The sequence below is a fragment of the Neophocaena asiaeorientalis genome, unplaced genomic scaffold (genome assembly GCF_003031525.2).
Source record: "Neophocaena asiaeorientalis asiaeorientalis breed wild unplaced genomic scaffold, Neophocaena_asiaeorientalis_V1.1 scaffold132, whole genome shotgun sequence".
Classification (NCBI taxonomy): domain Eukaryota; kingdom Metazoa; phylum Chordata; class Mammalia; order Artiodactyla; family Phocoenidae; genus Neophocaena; species Neophocaena asiaeorientalis.
The window spans coordinates 1,517,577-1,535,222 of NW_020173393.1; the positions used below are offsets into that span (position 1 = coordinate 1,517,577).

At 48.3% G+C, this 17,646-nt stretch overlaps 2 protein-coding genes and 1 long non-coding RNA gene across 6 annotated transcripts in view; 2 read left to right on the forward strand and 1 right to left on the reverse strand.

Moving 5' to 3' along the window:
• The window catches only part of NCOA5 (nuclear receptor coactivator 5), a 30,428-nt gene extending 17,629 nt beyond the window's left edge, over window positions 1-12,799 (forward strand). For 2 of the 3 annotated variants that reach the window (XM_024746811.1, XM_024746812.1), the window contains 6 exons: window positions 2,930-3,256; window positions 4,904-5,040; window positions 6,542-6,668; window positions 8,537-8,736; window positions 10,087-10,407; window positions 10,854-12,799. In XM_024746811.1, the coding sequence (XP_024602579.1) occupies window positions 2,930-3,256; window positions 4,904-5,040; window positions 6,542-6,668; window positions 8,537-8,736; window positions 10,087-10,407; window positions 10,854-11,443 (1,702 nt within the window). In that variant the 3' untranslated portion in view covers window positions 11,444-12,799. Of the gene's footprint in view, window positions 1-2,929; window positions 3,257-4,903; window positions 5,041-6,541; window positions 6,669-8,536; window positions 8,737-10,086; window positions 10,431-10,853 lie in introns of all 3 variants that reach the window. The other variant, XM_024746813.1, reaches the window with a different exon arrangement.
• Window positions 12,800-13,094: 295 nt separating this feature from the next.
• LOC112400883 (uncharacterized) lies at window positions 13,095-15,285 on the forward strand. The gene is made up of 4 exons (XR_003003479.1): window positions 13,095-13,232; window positions 14,187-14,468; window positions 14,805-14,937; window positions 15,198-15,285. It is a non-coding gene; the product is annotated as an uncharacterized LOC112400883 (long non-coding RNA).
• SLC12A5 (solute carrier family 12 member 5) overlaps window positions 13,596-17,646 on the reverse strand; it is a 38,591-nt gene continuing 34,540 nt past the window's right edge. Inside the window, exons 22-26 of one of the 2 annotated variants that reach the window (XM_024746863.1) lie at window positions 17,447-17,569; window positions 17,155-17,354; window positions 16,797-16,811; window positions 16,396-16,529; window positions 13,596-16,185 (exon numbers count right to left, since the gene is read on the reverse strand). In XM_024746863.1, coding sequence (XP_024602631.1) covers window positions 16,094-16,185; window positions 16,396-16,529; window positions 16,797-16,811; window positions 17,155-17,354; window positions 17,447-17,569 — 564 coding nt within the window. In that variant the 3' untranslated portion in view covers window positions 13,596-16,093. The remainder of the gene's footprint in view (window positions 16,186-16,395; window positions 16,530-16,796; window positions 16,812-17,154; window positions 17,355-17,446; window positions 17,570-17,646) is intronic. The other variant, XM_024746862.1, reaches the window with a different exon arrangement.

Consider the following 17,646-nt stretch of genomic DNA (forward strand, 5'->3'; position numbering starts at 1 on the left):
TATTTGCCCATATTATATACACTAGATCAGATGTTACACGTGTTAGGCGGATTTATGTGACATAATAAAAGTTGAAGTAAAAATCTTGGTTAGTCTGCACTTTATTTTAATAGGAAAAATGTTTAGCTGTCCTCATTTAAATTCTCTAGTCTCCCATATGTTTGCTCCCACAAATCAGGAGTACTTGTGAGCCTTAAAACATATGACAAGGACTTTTCATAGAAGCAGAATTGGCATTTAAATTGTTTTTGCTGTGACCATGTGGATGAAGTGAAATTCAGGTTTTCTTCCAAGCTGAGGGCATCATGATGAATGCCCATATGTGTAGTCATGGTAGATGACAAAACTATAAAGAAAACACGATGCCTGCTCTTGAGAGGCTTACGTTTTAGTTGAACAATTCAATTCATTAAACATTTACTGAACTCTTTTCTGTGTCCTATGGATACAAAGCATTTGGAAGAGCTTACTGTTTGGTAGGGAAGCCATGTAAACAAATAACTACAGAACAGTGTGATAAGTGCAGCAGTAGAAATATGTGTGCAGAGCAAGGCTCATTTAACATATTCATGGAGCGTCTGCTACATGCCAGACAATATAAACCTATGCGGTGGCTTTATCATGGAGAGTGAAACTGACAGTCCTTGTCCTCATGGACTTACAGTCTAGTAGGGCAAACAGACATTAAACAAATTGATATGTGACGTCAAATTGTGATAAATGACGTCAAATTGTGATAAATGAGTGAAAACAAAGTGCTATGAGAGAAAGTGGCCAGGATTTAGGGACAGAAGATAAACTTTTAAACTAACAGAATCAGGGAGTAAGGGATACTTAAGCCTGAGACCTGGAAAATGAGTATGTATTCGTTCCTGCTACTCAAGTAGAGGCATCAGGAAAAACCTTGACTAGTTATAGCTGAAAGGTCAGTATGGTAAGAAAGTGGTGAACTAGGGAGAAGGTGAGACTAGGTTGGAGAAGACAGGAGCCAAGGCCAGGGAGAATCTTACTAGCCTCAGTAGAGATTTTAGACTGAATTCGAAATACTGTGGGAAACCAGTGAAGGGTTTTATATGTGTAAAAGATCACTTTAGAGTAATCTGGAGAAAGATTGGGAAACAGGCAAGAGAAGAGGTGAGAAGACTACTTTAGAAGGCTCTTGCCGTGGTTTTGGGGAAAGATGGTTTGGGGTTGGCCTTCAGTGGTACTTTATAGAGGTAAAGAAATGGGCAGAATGGACATCAATTTCAGAGAAAGAGTTAACAGAATTTGGAAATGTGATTGGAAGAGTGGATGCGACTTTAAGGAAAGGATGACATCCAGTTTCCTGGCTTGAGCAACTGAGTAGGTAGATGAGATGGAAAAGAATGGAGGAGGAGCATATTTGTTGGAAAAGATCAAGAGTTCAGGGTAGGTTCTACGGAGGAGGTAATCCTTAAAGTGGGTCACACGAGAAGACGTAAAAAGGTAAACAGATCAAGCTGAGTAATAGAAATAGTGAGTGCTCAGAGAGTTTAGCAGGAGGGGTCAGCGGTTGCTAGAGATTAGAGATTCCTTGGAAGACATGGGACATGAACTTGCCTTTGAGGATTGGGTGACACCTGAGTTAGTGCAAGAAGAACATTTCATGTTGAAAAGCCGTATGAACAGAAATACTGAGATGCGTAGTGTGAGTTAAGTCATAAGAACAGCTTAAGTAAAACTAAGGAGGTTGGATCAGGAAATGGGGGAGAAATAATAAATGCAAAGGGGCCAGATCTGTTAGGGAAGGGTGCCCAGAAGCGTGATAGCCAAGCTGCAGTTGGTAACAGGTGGAAATTCAGATGATTAATCTGGTATTTGCTGAATGAATTGAAATCTGGAAGATTGGGTTTTGATTTTGTTTTTTGGAAACTCTTGGTGGTGCCAGCATAAAAATAAGAGTTTGGATTGAACTTAGAAATCCAATGAGAATGAACAAGAAAAACAAGCAGGATTCAAGTGACTTAATGGGGATAGAGAAGAAAAATCAGTTAACTTTCAAGAACTTAAACCATGGTAAATGGGAAGATGATTTTAGGCAGAAAGGAAAAAGTCAGTCTGGGCCTGATTGGGTTGACTAAGAAATTGGGGATGAGTTCCCAGTTGGGTGGGATGTCTCATGAAGAATATTGAAGCAGATCAGGCCAAACATACCTGTGACTTCAAATACTGTTTTTTTTAAAACAAAAAAACACCTTGGCAAAAAAGGAATCAGGTTCTACATAAACCTCAGACTGAGAGAGACCACTTCTCAATAAGTATGTTAAGAAGGTAGAGAAACTGAGTGTTCCTGTACCTGACTGTATGTCTCATATTGTACTTCTTTCTTTTTCCCCCTTAATTTGATTAATCCTGCTAGATGTTTTAAGTGACGTTTTCTGTACTTTAAGGACGCCTTTGATCACCGTTACTTTGTATGAGATGGTGCCATTTGCTCATTTTTTCTTCATGAGTCTTGCCCCTTATTATGACACACGCACGCACGCATGAACGCATGCAACGTTCCGCCCCTTTTAAAGTCTCTTTCGAACAAGTCTGATGGGAGGAAGTAGGTTCTGGGGGGACACTTTCACTTTGAAAACCTGTTGAGATAGAGATGATAGTTTGACATGTATACAGAATACTGAATTAGTCCCTGAAGCCTGATAAACACTATGATCCCAGTCAGAACTTTTGACTCTGGATCATACATTCTTCCCTCAATATCCTAATCTTTTGAGATTCTAGAACCTACTAGTCTTTATTTGCTGACCAGATGGTAACTATCCTTAAAATTTTAATCATGTTCTCACTGACTGCCGTATTTTAGAGAAGAATGCTTGGAGGGTGGGGGCTTCCTCCAATAAAGAGCTGAAAGGTTGGCTCCTTCAATTTCTTTGTCTTAGCATTTTCTTGCTACCTCCCACAGGGATCCATATGGCTTTGGAGACAGCCGGGATACAAGACGTGATCGATCCCCCATTCGAGGAAGTCCAAGAAGAGAGCCCAGGGATGGCAGAAATGGCCGGGATGCTCGAGATAGCAGAGACATGCGAGACCCCCGAGATTTGCGGGACCACAGAGAGAGCAGAGACATTCGGGATCACAGAGACAGCAGAAGTATGCGTGATGCTCGGGACATGAGGGATCCTAGAGACTTTCGTGACCTAAGAGACTCTAGGGATTTTCGAGATCACCGGGACCCCATGTACGACAGATACAGAGATATGAGAGACTCCCGAGATCCCATGTACAGGTACCTGTATAGCTGTTCTGCTTGGTTTTTTTGTAATAGTCTTTTTTATGTGTGTTCTGCTGAACTAATGGAAAGCTCTGTATAGCAGTGACTTTATCAGCCCTGTATTTCCAGTGTCTATCAAATGGTAGATGTGCTGCTTAATAAGTATGTGGTGAATGTGTGAATGATGATGAACTGCTTAGTGAATGAATCTCCCTGTGGCCTCTGAAAGGCAACATCATGCAAATGGAAAAAAAGATGGAGTACAAATTGTTTTGGCCGTGCAAAACCGCAGGGAAGATGCACAAATGGCCAATAAATACGTGAAAAGATGCTCGACATACTTAGTTATCAGAGAAATGCAAATTAAAGCCACGATGAGATACCACTTCATACCTACTAGGATGGCTATAATTATTTTTAAAAAAAGTGTTGGTGAGGTGTGGAGAAACTGGAATCCTCATACATTGCTGGTGGGAATGTAAAGTAGTATGGCCACTGTGAAAAAGTTTGACGGTTCCTCAAAAAGTTAAATATAGTAGAATTAATGATCCGTCAGTTCCACTCCTGAATATATATCCAAAAGAATTGAAAAGAGGAACTCACACAGATGAATGTGAATGTACATAGCAACACTATTCACAGTAGCCAGAAGGTAGACACGATTCAAATGTCCATCAATAGATGGATAAAAAAATGTGATGTATCCATAAAACAATATTATTCAGCCATAAAAAGAAAGGTAATTCTGACACCTGCTACAACCTTGATGGTCCTTGAAAACATTATGCTACGTGAAATAAGCCAGACAGACACAAAAGACAAATACATGTTTTCACTTATATGAAGTATTTAGAAAAGGCAAATTCATAGAGACAAAGTAACAGCAAAGGGGGCTGAGTCTCTGTTCGGGGTGATGAAAAATTATTTATGTGGATTTTTTTGGTTTTTAACCACAGTTTTTCAAAAGCACAGGGAAGGAGGCTTGGGGTGGGGGCATGGAATGGTTCCTCAAAACTAATATCAATAATTACTACCAGGGCTTCCCTGGTGGTGCAGTGGTTAAGAACCCGCCTGCCAATGCACAGGACACGGGTTCGAGTCCTGATCCGGGAAGGTCCCACATGCCGTGGAGCAACTAAGCCCCGTGCGCCACAACTACTGAGCCTGTGCTCTAGAGCCCTTGAGACACAACAACTGAAGCCCGTGTGCCTAGAGCCCATGCTCTGCAACAAGAGAAGCCACCGCAATGAGAAGCCTGCGCACCGCAACAAAGAGTAGCCCCTGCTCGCCGCAACTAGAGAAAGCCCATGTGCAGCAGCGAAGACCCAACACAGCCAAAAATAAATAAAATAAATAAATTTTAAAATAATAATAATAATTACTACCAGTTATTTTGTATTTACTTTAGGCCAGAGAGCTTACTTTATGCTGAGAGCTTTCTGTACATCCTCCCAGTCATTTTGGAAGGTAGGTTAACTCAGTCCCAGCCACAGAGCTGATAAGCAGTGAGTCCCAGATACTAATTTCGTTTGTCTGATCCCAAAGTCCTATGCCTTACTGTGCTTTACTTCCTCACAGACAACTGGGTCTTGAAGAATTCTCTGTATTTGATTTTTTCAGGATAAGACTTTTAACTTTGCGCACATTTCTGTAACTTTTCAGGAGAGAAGGCTCTTACGACCGATACCTGCGAATGGATGACTACTGCAGGAGGAAGGATGACTCTTACTTTGACCGTTACAGAGATAGCTTTGATGGACGAGGCCCTCCAGGCCCAGAAAGTCAGTCTCGTGCAAAAGGTAAAGTAGCAGAAACAGCACTTAGCACTGGTAGGACACTTTACAAAAGAAAGAGGAAGCTAATAACCAACTGGAAAGGGGCTAATGACTTGGCTAAGAAATTCACAAAAAGAGGAAATACAAATATCCTATTCATGTGTAGAGAACATTCAGCTTGAAAATCATTTTTAAAATGCGAAGTAGTCCCATCATCTGGTTTGGTCATCTAACAAGAAGAAATAAATACGAAATTCCAGCAATAAGAAAAAATATGAACAAAAGATGGGAGCAGAAGAGGTCATTTGCTTTTTTTTTTGCTCATTGACCAAGTAACTAAAACTGTTTGCATTATCTATGTAGTATGTGGGGTTTTTTGTTTTATTTATAATTACCTAACAGCATCTACTTTTTAGGTAAAGACAAACATGTTTTTTATTGATAAAAGCCTTGATTTTCTCAATATATTCAATACATCTTTAAAGATTTTTAGATTGTTTTACACCTGGTCAAGTTAAGAACCTCTTTCATTCTTTTCCTCTTTCTTTCTCTCTCTTTCTTTCTCTCTTTCTCTCTCTCTCTCTCTCTCTCTCGCTGCATTGGGTCTTTGTTGCTGCTCTCAGGCTTTCTTTAGTTGAGGCGAGCAGGGGTCACTCTTCATTGCAGTGCGCAGACTTCTCACTTCGGTGGCTTCTCTTGATGCAGAGCACGGTCTCCAAGCCCGCGGACCCCAGCAGTTGTGGCATGTGGGCTAGTAGTTGTGGCTTGTGGGCCCTAGAGCACAGACTCAGTAGCTTTGGCGCACGGGCTTAGCTGCTCCACGGCATGTGGGATCCTCCTGAACCAGGGCCCGAACCCGCATCCCCTGCGTTGGCAGGCGGACTCTTAACCACTGTGCCACCAGGGAAGCCCAAGAACCTCATTTTTAATTTGTTACAAAACTTACACTTTACTGCCTGATTTTGTTTGTTTGGGGTGGGGGTTGTGTTTGTTTGTTTACTGCCTGATTTTTTTAAACAAATTACAATTACCTGTCAATAGGGGACTTAAATAGTTGTCCCCAAAATGAAAATTAGAATAATAATGAAATACCATCTTTTACCTATCAAGTTGGCAGGAGGTTTTTTTGGTTTGTTTTTTGTTTTGTTTTGTTTTTTAATGACAATACTCAATGTTCACTAAGATGTGGAGAAATAGCACTAGGTGCTCCACCCCTGTGAAAGGATAAATTAGTAACAGCCTTTCTAGAGGGCATTTTGGCAGCATGTATGAGATTAAAACAACCACGCCATTTAATCCAATCATTCCATGTCAATGGGTTTATAATAGTAAAAAACAATAATAAGGGTTATTTTTAGGAGGTAGTCTAGAGGATTAATTCAGAGAAGTGTGTGTGTGTGTGTGTGTGTGTGTGTGTGTTATGACCTTTGCCTACAAGTAGTTCAGGATTGAAAATAAGGCCTGTGACTTATTTTTATAGAAAGGCACGGTCCGTGTTTCAGTTTTCTCTGGTGTCATCCTGCAGAGCGTTTGAAACGTGAGGAACGGCGTAGAGAAGAGCTTTATCGTCAGTATTTTGAGGAAATCCAGAGACGCTTTGATGCTGAGAGGCCTGTTGATTGTTCTGTGATTGTGGTCAACAAGCAGACTAAGTAAGAACCCTTTGGATATTTTCCTGAGTGAGGAGAAGGATCAGAAGAGAAATTCAGGTTCCTTGGCAGCTGTACCCACTTAACTTGGGCTGTTGTGTACTCTGGCATTGTTATACTGTGTTAACCAGGGTTCTTTCACTTGTAGGTGACAGAAGACCCATTGCAAACTGGCTTAGACCCAAAGGGAAATTTTTAGTTTGCTTGACTGGGAAGTTCAGGCATGGCCACATACAGGGTCACACTGTCATAAAGACTTGTTCTCTCTGTTGCCTTCACTCTCAGACAAGCTTTCTACTCAAAAAGGCAGAACAGCACTGGCTCTAGACATGTATCTTCTTAGCTCAGCAAACCAGTGGAAAGAGAGCTGCTCTTTCCCATTGCTTCCACCTGAAGTCCTGGAATTGTTTCTCATTGGACTGCCCAGGATTACTTTCCCATCCCTGAACTATCACTCTGACCAGCAGTGCTGGGATGCCCTGATTGGCCAGGGCTAGGTCATGTGCCCACCCCTAGAGCTAAAAGTGGAATTAGCCGTGTGGAACCATATGGACTGAGTGGGAAAGGGGTGCCTTCCCAAGGAAAATCAAAGAGGGGAATATATGCTTGTCAGGCAAAGCAATAAATGTCCCCTTTGTGAGACAACACCGAATCCCCAGTACTTTGGAAGGCATACGTCTCTGCATTTGTCAGCCAAGAGCCAGGCTTTCTTTGTGAAGTGCCGTGGCCTTGCAGAGCTGTTAGGTGACCATGCTAGCCAAGCCAGAGTTATAGCAGTATTTTACTCTGCCTCTGTTCCACATTCTTTCCTTGAAGAAGCAGAGTAGAGGTGTAGAAGGGAGTATATATAGCAGCTTGCAAGTTTGAGAGTAGCTATGTTCCCTTTCCCCAAGTGGTTAGTAAATAACTTCATGTATTTTCTAGCAGTTTGGGGTTAAAGAGCTAATTTCAAGGCAGAGACTAGGGAAATAGGTGTTGAGACACCAAGCAGTAGGCAGCATTCACAGGCTCTGGGCTGCCTTGTTTAGAAACAGATGCTGCTTTAACTTGTAGATGGCATTTTTTTTGCCCCCCTCCCCTTTTGACTCATGATAATGTCATTTTCTGAGCACCTACTCCGAACTACTACATGCTAGGCACTTAAATACATTTTTTACTCTTCACAGTAATCCTGTTTCATGTGTATTCACTCATCAAATTTTTTCTATGTGTGACAGGTGCTAGGTCCTGGAGCTGTAATGCTAATAAGCACATACACATGGCCCCTTCCTCTTGTGGAGCTTATACCCTAGTTGGACAAATGACAGAAATAAATGTATTGGTGATGTGTCTTATAAGAAATATATCAAGGATCTGATTTAGATTGCAGAGAAAGTCAAGGAAGTGACGTTTGAGCTGAGCCATATTAATCCTGTCTGACTGGTAAAGAAGCTGAGGTTTGTAAGAGGTAAAGGGACTTGCTTAAAGCTTCAACTTTGCAAGTAAATGTTAGTGGTGGGATCCAAGCCTGTCTTTCTAGCATTTAGAACCCATGCTTTTCCCACTATGTTGTGTAGCCTCTACAAAGACAGACATGTGTTACAAGTCTTAGGCATCAGGATGGTGTTTAGGAATGAACATCAGAGTAGAGAATCAAGAGAAGGACCTGGGTACTAAATACTGTGCTACTGGCAACTTTATGTGTGACCATTCTGAGCCAATATAGAGAAGGAATTGGTCTAGATTCTTGGAGCCTGAAGAGGGCACTAGGGAGACACTGGTAGAGCTGGGATTTGAAGTCTTCATAGGAGCTCATACAGCTAGCTGAGGTGCCACAGTGGGAGTTGGGAGTTGGTCAGGGAGTACTCACTGGGTCCTGTTTGTTTCTACAGAGATTATGCTGAATCTGTGGGGCGGAAGGTTCGAGACCTAGGCATGGTAGTGGACTTGATCTTCCTCAACACAGAGGTGTCACTGTCACAAGCCTTGGAGGATGTTAGCAGGGGAGGGTCTCCCTTTGCTATTGTCATCACCCAGCAACACCAGATTCACCGCTCCTGTACAGTCAACATCATGTTTGGAACCCCACAAGGTATGGAGGCCCAAGCGGGTCAGAATTTCAGAAGTAGTCACTAGTCCATTAATTTTTTTATGCCTTACTCAGAAGCAGCAGGTTTTAGGTAAATGTACTTCAGCTCAAATGTAGTAGGGCCCTTTTATAAGTGCACGGCAGAGACTTGCATAGTCATTTAGTCGTCTGATACTCTTTCACTGGATACAGTTCTGGGCCTGCTGTATATGACATTATATTTAGCACTTAGGTATATACAGTGATGTGCTGGCAAATGTTTAACAACCAGTTCTGGGGTGGGGGGGCGGTGTGGTTTATAGCATTTGCTGATTTCCATGGTGTAAATACTCCCACTGTGTTCTATATCAAGCTACCAACATGAAGTCGCTTCAGGGCAAGTTGGGAAGAGATGCACACAGTCTGCTCTCAGCAGTGAGGGCCGGCTCCAGCGCAGCTCTGGCACATACTACACTGAATGCAGTAGAGTCCTTGCTTTCACCAGATTTTCTAATGAGGGACAAAGCATACAGCAGGCAATTAGGATACTCTGTAAGTGCTAGAGAAGTGGGTGGAGGGGCTGTGAGAACAGGGAGGAGGCCCAGAGTAGGTTCCTTGAAGTCCTTCCCTGAAGTAGCTTTTAGTCCTTTGCTCCCAGATTGTTGAGACTCAGCCAGCTGATTCCCTGCTCATTGCTTGCTCTCACAGCACAAACCTTTCGCTTTTCCCACCACCCTGGGGCTTTCTATTTGCCCCACCAGTTTTACCCATAACGATAGAGTGTAGAAGCCTCTCCAGCGGGTCATTTGTCTTTCTGAGGAACAGTCCCTCAAGATGTGTGAAAACATTTATATCAAGTGCTGAGAAGTCTCACAACCCTGTAAATCATTGTTGCCCAGGGGTGAGGAGAGGAGGTTATTTAGGGTCACAACTTGATCTGAATCCGTAACCTTTGAACTGATAAATTAAAAAACAGCTCTATCCTTAGGAGTACAGTAGAGAGCCAGGCTTTACAGAAGGGCTTTTTGGACCCCCGTGGCCTGCCTCCTGTGGTTATTCTCCACATGGTCTTTTTGAATCTGTGAGAGACTGTCATGTTTCTTTGGTTTTTACTACACGTCTGTGATCTAAGAATTCCCCAAAGAACTAGCTCTGTACAAGGGTGTCTGTTGCCCAGCAAAGAAATCCATTCACCTATCTTCCCAGCCTTCATCCCCCTCCTCTCCCAACCTCTCCCCATCCCCATCCCAAGGCTTTTTGTCACTGTAATGGTTTTCTTGCTCATTTGAGGTTAGGAAGGGCTTGGTAGAGTCCAGTAGGTGGGCACTCAAATCTGTCATGGGAGAAAATAACTCAGGTCATTCCCTCCTGCAGAGCATCGCAACATGCCCCAGGCAGATGCCATGGTGCTGGTGGCCAGGAATTATGAGCGCTATAAGAACGAGTGCCGGGAGAAGGAACGTGAGGAGATTGCCAGACAGGCGGCCAAGATGGCCGATGAAGCCCTCCTCCAGGAAAGAGAGCGGGGAGGCCCTGAGGAGGGACTGCGCGGGGGGCACCCTCCAGCCATCCAGAGCCTCATCAACCTGCTGGCCGACAACAGGTACCTCACTGCTGAAGAGACTGACAAGATCATCAACTACCTTCGAGAGCGGAAGGAGCGGCTGATGAGGAGCAGCGCCGACTCTCTGCCTGGTGAGCTACGTGGCAGGGCCGAGGTGAAGTTCTGACTCTGCATTTCTCTAATCCCCAGGCGCTGTTGGGAGGGTGGCAGGCCCAGGGCTCTTGGGGTGGGCAAGGGAAATGAGCGCATCCCTTGGGCTCTCCTGTGGGCCAGCCATGCTGGTGTAATGATAACTTAAGACCTGGGCTCTGCTCTGTAGTTAACGTGGGTGGGCTAGCATGCTGGCTCCCTGGGAACCAAGGTGGACGCCCTTCTTTCTTTAAGTAGTTGTCTGGAGGAATGAAGCTCTTTTCTGGGAACGGCACGTACCATGATGTGGCCCCTTTGGGAAATTGATGTTATAGTCTGTGTACTGTATGATTGATGTGATCAGTGATTGTTGTTCTTCCCTGGGCTGCTAAGCCTCCTGCCCATGGAGGGTACTTTGAACCAGATACCTCCTCCTTCTGTCTTGTAGGCCCGATTTCCCGTCAACCACTCGGGGCGACCTCGGGTGCCTCGCTGAAGACACAGCCAAGCTCCCAAACGCTCCAGAGCGGCCAAGTGCTCCCCTCTGCTACACCCACTCCAGCGGCACCCCCCACCTCCCAGCAAGAGCTCCAGGCCAAAATCCTCAGCCTCTTCACTAGTGGCACGGTTGCGGCCAATAGCAGCTCTGCATCCCCCTCAGTTGCTGCCGGAAACACCCAGAACCAGAATTTTTCCATAGCAGCGAACAGCCAGCCTCAGCAAAGATCACAGGCCTCTGGCAATCAGCCTCCAAACATTTTGGGACAGGCAGGATCTGCTCGGAACATGGGCCCCAGGCCTGGGGCTCCTTCCCAAGGGCTCTTTGGCCAGCCTTCCACTCGCCTGGCACCCGCCAGCAACTTGGCTAGCCAGAGGCCCGTGTCTTCCACAGGTATCAACTTTGACAATCCAAGTGTACAGAAGGCTCTGGACACTCTGATCCAGAGTGGCCCTGCTCTCTCCCACCTGGTTAGCCAGACCACAGCACAGGTGGGGCGGCCCCAAGCCCCCATGGGATCATACCAGAGGCATTACTGAGGCTAAATCTCAACTACCCCTGGTCCCCTCTTCCTCTGGCCTCCCACCTATTGCGTTCTAAATAGAGTTATTTGGAAGATGTTCTCTGCACCTATCCCGGTCCACATGGAATGTCATAAGTTTCTACCATCTGCTCTCTTCTGCCCAAGGCTATGTTGCTTACCCCTTCCAGAGTCCGAGTTTATACTGCACTGGAGGTGTATTTTGGTGGTGGTGGGGTGGGGGTTTGGGGGGTTTTGTTTTTGTTTTTTTGTGGGTTTTTTTGGTAGAAAGTGAATATCTCTGGGGTCACGGGCAGTGTAGATGTCTGGGCTCCATTTGTATTTCAGTTGTCTCTCTGTCAGCTGGACGTGGGGCGGGAGAGGAAGAAGCAGCTGAGCCCCAGCTGGGTGAGCTTGGGATAGCATTTTCATGTTGAAAGCCACTGCCTTTGTTCATTCTGAACCTACCATGGGTGTCCAGCCTCACACAGGCCCACCAGAGCTCGAGCTTCTGCCTGCAGCTCCTGTGTAGGGTTCCAGAGCAGCAGGTTGGGCTTGGTGGGCACAGTGTCCTCTTACCCCATCCCACATAACATGGGGTCTGCTTGAGGACTCAGAAGCCGGCTGGCTACTCAGCTACTGGAGTTGTTGAGGAGTGGCCAAGCCGGCTGCTTTTCTGCCTGACCCAGGGTTGTTGGTTTTTGGTTTTCTCTTTTTTTTCTTTTTGGCTTTCATTTCAACGTAAGATCTCCCGTGGACTGCACAGCTCCAGTCACCAGCAGTTTAACACAAACTGTGAACCTGGGCCCCAGCCATTCTTACCCCCTAATATTTCTGTTAGCCTCTCCCTCACCAGTGTTTCATGGAATCGGCTCTGAGAAGGCAACTCTAGACTCTGGCAGTGAACACCCATTTTTTTTCAGTGATTGCTTTGAGCTTTTGGCTCAAAAATCAGGCTCTTATTCTGTTTTCTAAGCAGCAGGAGATAGGGACCATTTTGATGTCAGACTTTTGGTAGCTGGACATGTTCTTGATACAGGAGGCTGTTCATAACTTTTGAGCTAGAGTGAAGATACTAGAGGGAGGACTTCTGGCTGCTGCTCTACATGGAAACAAAGGAAGCTGCCCTCTCCCTAGGGATGGTGCTCATTAGAGCCTTGTGGATCAGTCTCAAGGGGCCCCTGGCAGAAACGAGGGAGAGCAGTGACTTCACCTGAGTCCCTGCCAGTGGCTGAGTAAACAGTGGTTTCAAAAACTCAAGGTCCCCAGATGGCAGCATTTTATGTTCTGACCTGTTTGTGTTACATAGTGTTTTTTTCCTCTTTGGAACTTTTGTGTTGTTAATAAGATGAGATGATTACTTTTTAATTAAAACGAAAAAGTGAAAGCTGTGTTGTCTTTCTTGGGTATGCATATCCGCAGGGCCTCTTTGTGAGCGTTCCTTCCCATAGTTTGAAGGTGAGGTTCCCTGACAGCACTGATGGGTTTCGGTCTGCCATGAGCCTGCAGTCAGGCCTCAGAACCTCTTTTAACCCTAGCTTCTCTCCTTATGCAGCTCACCTAGTACAGTTCAGAGCAAAAGCCTGCTGGTTAATTATAATGCTATGTAAACATCCTTGTTTGTGGCAGACTTGCATTGTGTCAGAGACTTATCCTCTTATTCTAGGAAAGGAAAACAGGACTTGTGAAGAGGCCTTTCCTGGCCAAAGGCGAGTGGAGAGTGGGGTGCTCTCCTGTTTTGATTTTGTCTCACTTGCCGCCCTCTGTCCAGCCCATTATGCAAGGAGTTGGCAGAAGCAGAGTCACAGGTAGGAGCTCTGGAGAGCATTTAATAGCCCCATCAGGAAATTTGGAGTGGGTATGGTGAAGTGACTGGCACAGGGCCTCCAGTGGGTTAGGGACCAACATGCTGACATTGCTGAGCCTGACCTGGAAGTGCTCACCATCTCATAGGAGATGTTGTGGGTGCAGTGCCTCTGCTGCCAGTGCCTTTGTCCCTCTAGGACAGGGCCCCAGAACTACCAGTACACTAGGCAACCCACCTGGAGTGGTGGTCAGTGTTTCTGATTAAGAGTCTAGGGTCCTCCTGGAGGGCCACCTTTTAACACGCCTCTTCCCACCTAATTCTTCCCCCTGGAGTGTCCAAACAGCACACCTCAGGCTGTGAAGGGTATAATAAAATCATTTTTATTGCATTTTGTGCAGGTGGGAGTCTAAAAAATTAATACATAAAAGCTATAAAGCATTAAATGGGAGCATTCAACAATAAAGGAAAGAACCAACCCTCTCCTTTTCATATTGGCACAAAGAACACAAGATCAATACTGAGGCAGAATGCGGAATACTGAAACACATGGAAAGTTAAAGGCAGGCCTAATAGTAATAAATACTCTTGATTTGGTTTGCAACCTCTCCTATTTACAAGGGTTTTCAACTTCATTGCATTGCCCTGCACATAGATCGTCTAAAACAAAAGCAACACTAGTTGTCACTACAAGGCTATTGAAATATTGCACTCAGAATAAAAGTCACTTGAATGGACGTGAAACACCTAGCTACATGATTATAAAGATAATTTGATGAGTGACGTGTGATAACGTTCATAAATGTCGCACACGTAGCACAGGAAACTTGGGGTTTTGTTGTGGGGTGTCTGTTTTCATCAACCGAAACTGCTCTTGCCAACCAGACAGTCTAGGCCCAGATAGTGCAACTTCGGTTCCCTAACTGATGTTAATATACCCCCTTTCCCTTCTACCTAGCCCACCACTTCAGCCCAGGAGTGCTCAGCACCCCAGAAGGCTAGACCCAGCTGCGTCTGTCAGAGGGAGGTTCTTTGGAGGATGAGCGTGGGGAGTGCTGGTGTCTGATACCTCCGACTTCTGATTACTACCCGGAAGAATCTACCCAGCCCCCTGATCAAATTTCAGAGGGGCCGTGGCCTAACCGGCAGACATCCAAACCTACCTCCAGCCACACCTGGCCCAGTCTAGGTGGCACCAGCTCCAGCTCTGCCTTGGGCTCAAAGGAAAGGAGGTGGTGAGGTCAGGAGTACCCAGTAGCCTCAGCTCTGGGAGGTGGGCAGGATGTCTAACTAGATGCAAAGTTCAGGGCCCTGGGGCTGAAGGTACTGTACCCAATCCCAGAGGGCGCTGGAACGAGCATGCAGTGCCTGCCGCCCTTAGTAAGGTGCCCTGGGGGAAGGGAGCCCGGCCAATGCGGTTTCCCTAAGGGTAGAGGGCACCTCCAGCCAGGCTGGTGGAGCAGAAGCGCCAAGGACTGGTGTTGGAGAAGCCAAAGGCCTTGGGTCCTAGTTGGAGGAGGGCAGAGAGGCGCTAAGAACAAAGCACATAGCGACTCCTGCCCTCCCCCACGCCCAGGTGCCTGGGAGACGCAGCTAGAGGCAGCGAGGCCGGGCCCCGGGACGCGGAGAAGGCGGCTGGGTCCCCGAGGCCAGAGCTGCCAGATGGACACAGAGGAGGGAACATCAGGGACAGCGCTGGGGCCTCCCCGGTGAGTCCGGCCCCCAACCCAGAACCGCCCCCGCCTCCCTCATCTGTCCCAGGGAGGAAACTCCGGGGGAAGGGACGCCCTCCAGCTCCCCATTTCAGTCTTTGGCGAAGAGCCATGGGATGGGGGAGCAGGCGACAAGCCGATTGAGGAGAGCCGCCTGCTCCCCCAGCGAAGGCACCGGGGCGGGGCTTCCTCGGTGGGGCGAGGGCCTCTCTCGGTTTCTCTTCCTTGAGGAGCGCCCTCCCCTATCCTGGCCCCAGCTTGCATAAGAGCCGATGAGAAGAGGCTGCGCCCGTCTCTGCAGCCACAGTGGCAGCTCACTCCGCTGGGAGGCGAATCCAGGAAAAGCTGGACAACTTGTCTCACTTCGTCTCCGAGAAGAACTAGAGGGAAGGGTCGGAAGCCAAGGGCGCGAGGAAAGGGTGAGGAGACGTCGAGGGGGTGTCGAGGGACCACGACTCCCGCCTGGGCCTAAAGCACTTTTGCTCTCAAAACTCTCGGACGTCAAGGAAAACCCAGCCTCCCGAGGCCTCCGCCTTCCCTGGGCGCCCCCAGCGGGAGAGCTCGACAGTGGCGAGAAGAGAAGTCCGTTGCGCTTCTAGTCACAGAAATATGGGGACGTTAAAAATACACGCGATGTCTCCTGTACACTATGTATAGGCTCGGCCGGCCGGCGCGTGCGGCCGCGCGAAAACAAGTGACGTAGACGGCGGAGCGCAGCCTCCCCACCCCGCGCCCTCCGGGCCGCCGGGGGAGGGGTGCAGAGCGAGGACGGGGCGGGGCGCGGGAAGAGAGGGAAAGGGCCGCGCGGACTACCGGGGGTCCTCAAAGCCCCAGCTCCGCTCCTCTCTGCGCCTCCTCCGACCTTTATTGCAGCGTCTCCTCCGGCGGGGCGAGGCCGGGCTTAGAAAAAGGGCAGCCGGGGCCGACAGAGCGACGCGCCAACGGGGCGCTCGGGGCTCTGGTCTCCGCGCGGGGCGGTCCTCTCCGAGTCAGCCCCGACCGACGTGGCCTCCGGGCTTCAGGAAGCGGGGAAGGGGGCCAGGGCGCGGGCACAGGGTCTGTATGTAAACGGTGACAGCGGCGGGGGGCGCGGCGAGGGCTCCGGGGCCGCGCGGGCCGGACGCGCTCGGGCCCGGGTGGCAGGTCCTGGCTCTCAGGAGTAGATGGTGATGACCTCGCGGCCGCCGCCGCGGACCAGCATCACCCGGTCCAGGTGCTCGGTGAGGACCTCGAGGAACTCCATGTCTGAGCGCCCGTCAAGGAGAAAGACCGTCCCCTTCCCTCCCGTTGGAATTAGGGTCGCACGTGTTGGGCGCCAGGGGAACGCTGGGTTCGCGTCCCTGTTCGCGGTGCTGATTCTGAAGCAGACCCGGCTCAACTCTTCCTTCCCAGGGCCAGGACCTAAGTCCCCTGACGTCCACCTCCCGCTTCCTCCCAATTTTAAGCCCAGGATACAATTTTCGTCACCGTTGCGGTTGCGGGGAGGCCCTGGCATGTTGAGCAAAACAAGCTTGGCGTCCCGGGATTTCTTGACGATGACCTCGTTCAGCCGCACAGCGGTGTGCATGCGCCGCACGTTGGACCGGTTCCTGAGGGAGGGACGGAGGGAGGCACGTAAGGCTGGGAGAGGGGAGAGCTGAATCCAGTCGCCCTTCCAGCACACCCCCCCCACCCCAGCACTGGGCTGCTGGGATCTAGTCCTTGCAAGCCAGGGACCACCAACCCTAGACTTCTCCAAGCTGGGCTATTCAGAGACCCCAGAGGTCAGGGGCACGAACTGAGGGTTCATGGTGGAGTGAGAAGAGGAGGGACCCTGGCCAACCTAGGTGAGAAGTTAAAAATTCTGAAGCACTTACAAGTTCTCCCACTCCCTTCGGGAAACATAAGAGAAGCAAAGAGAGGAAGAAAAAGAGAGGGGTCAGAAAAAGCAGGAGAAGCTGAGGACTGCTTGAGCCACCATCAACCACCCTGTGTGCAAACTGGTCCCGCTCTCCCAGCCCCCCAGGCTTCGCCTTTCCACTGCCTGTCCCTGGGAGTTCTGACCCTTAGCAATCAAGCCCAATCTGAGTCCTCAAATGGGGAAACCAAAACAAGGTCTGGGCAGGGTCTTCCGACTACCAGGCCAGGACCCCTTCTGCTCATTTGCTCTGCCATGGGGAGCAAGGACCCTGTAGGCTCACCCCAGACCCTAGCCCTTAGCCCCCAGGCCCGTACGGCTTCATGCTGAAGAAGTCCTTGATGCCCTCTGAGGAGACAGGACTGGGGCCCTTGTTCTTCTCTGCCACAGATTTGTCCTTGGTCCAGGTGAGATGCACTTTCTCTGGATCTGCCTCGCCCTCCCGTTCGGGCTCCTCCCCAGGGGACGGTGAGCTGCTGGGGCAGCTGGGAGCACTCTGGTCATGGATCAGCTGCACCTGAGGGATAAAAGAAGGGACAACATGTGACTCCTTTGGAGGCCAAAGTTCCTGCTCGCACTGGCTGGAGCCAAACCACCCCCGCTGCATACCTCCTCTTCCGGCTTCTCCTCACTGTCACCAGCTGTCTCTTCTGGGACGTTGAGGCGGAGCCGAGTGTTGGCTGGATTCTTTCTCCGGATTGAGCCCCGAGACTCATCTGTGATACTCTGGATCTAGGGAGTGACACATGTTGGTGCCAGCTCTGCTGGAAATCACTACCCATGGCCTGCAAAGAGCTACCCCCAGAGCT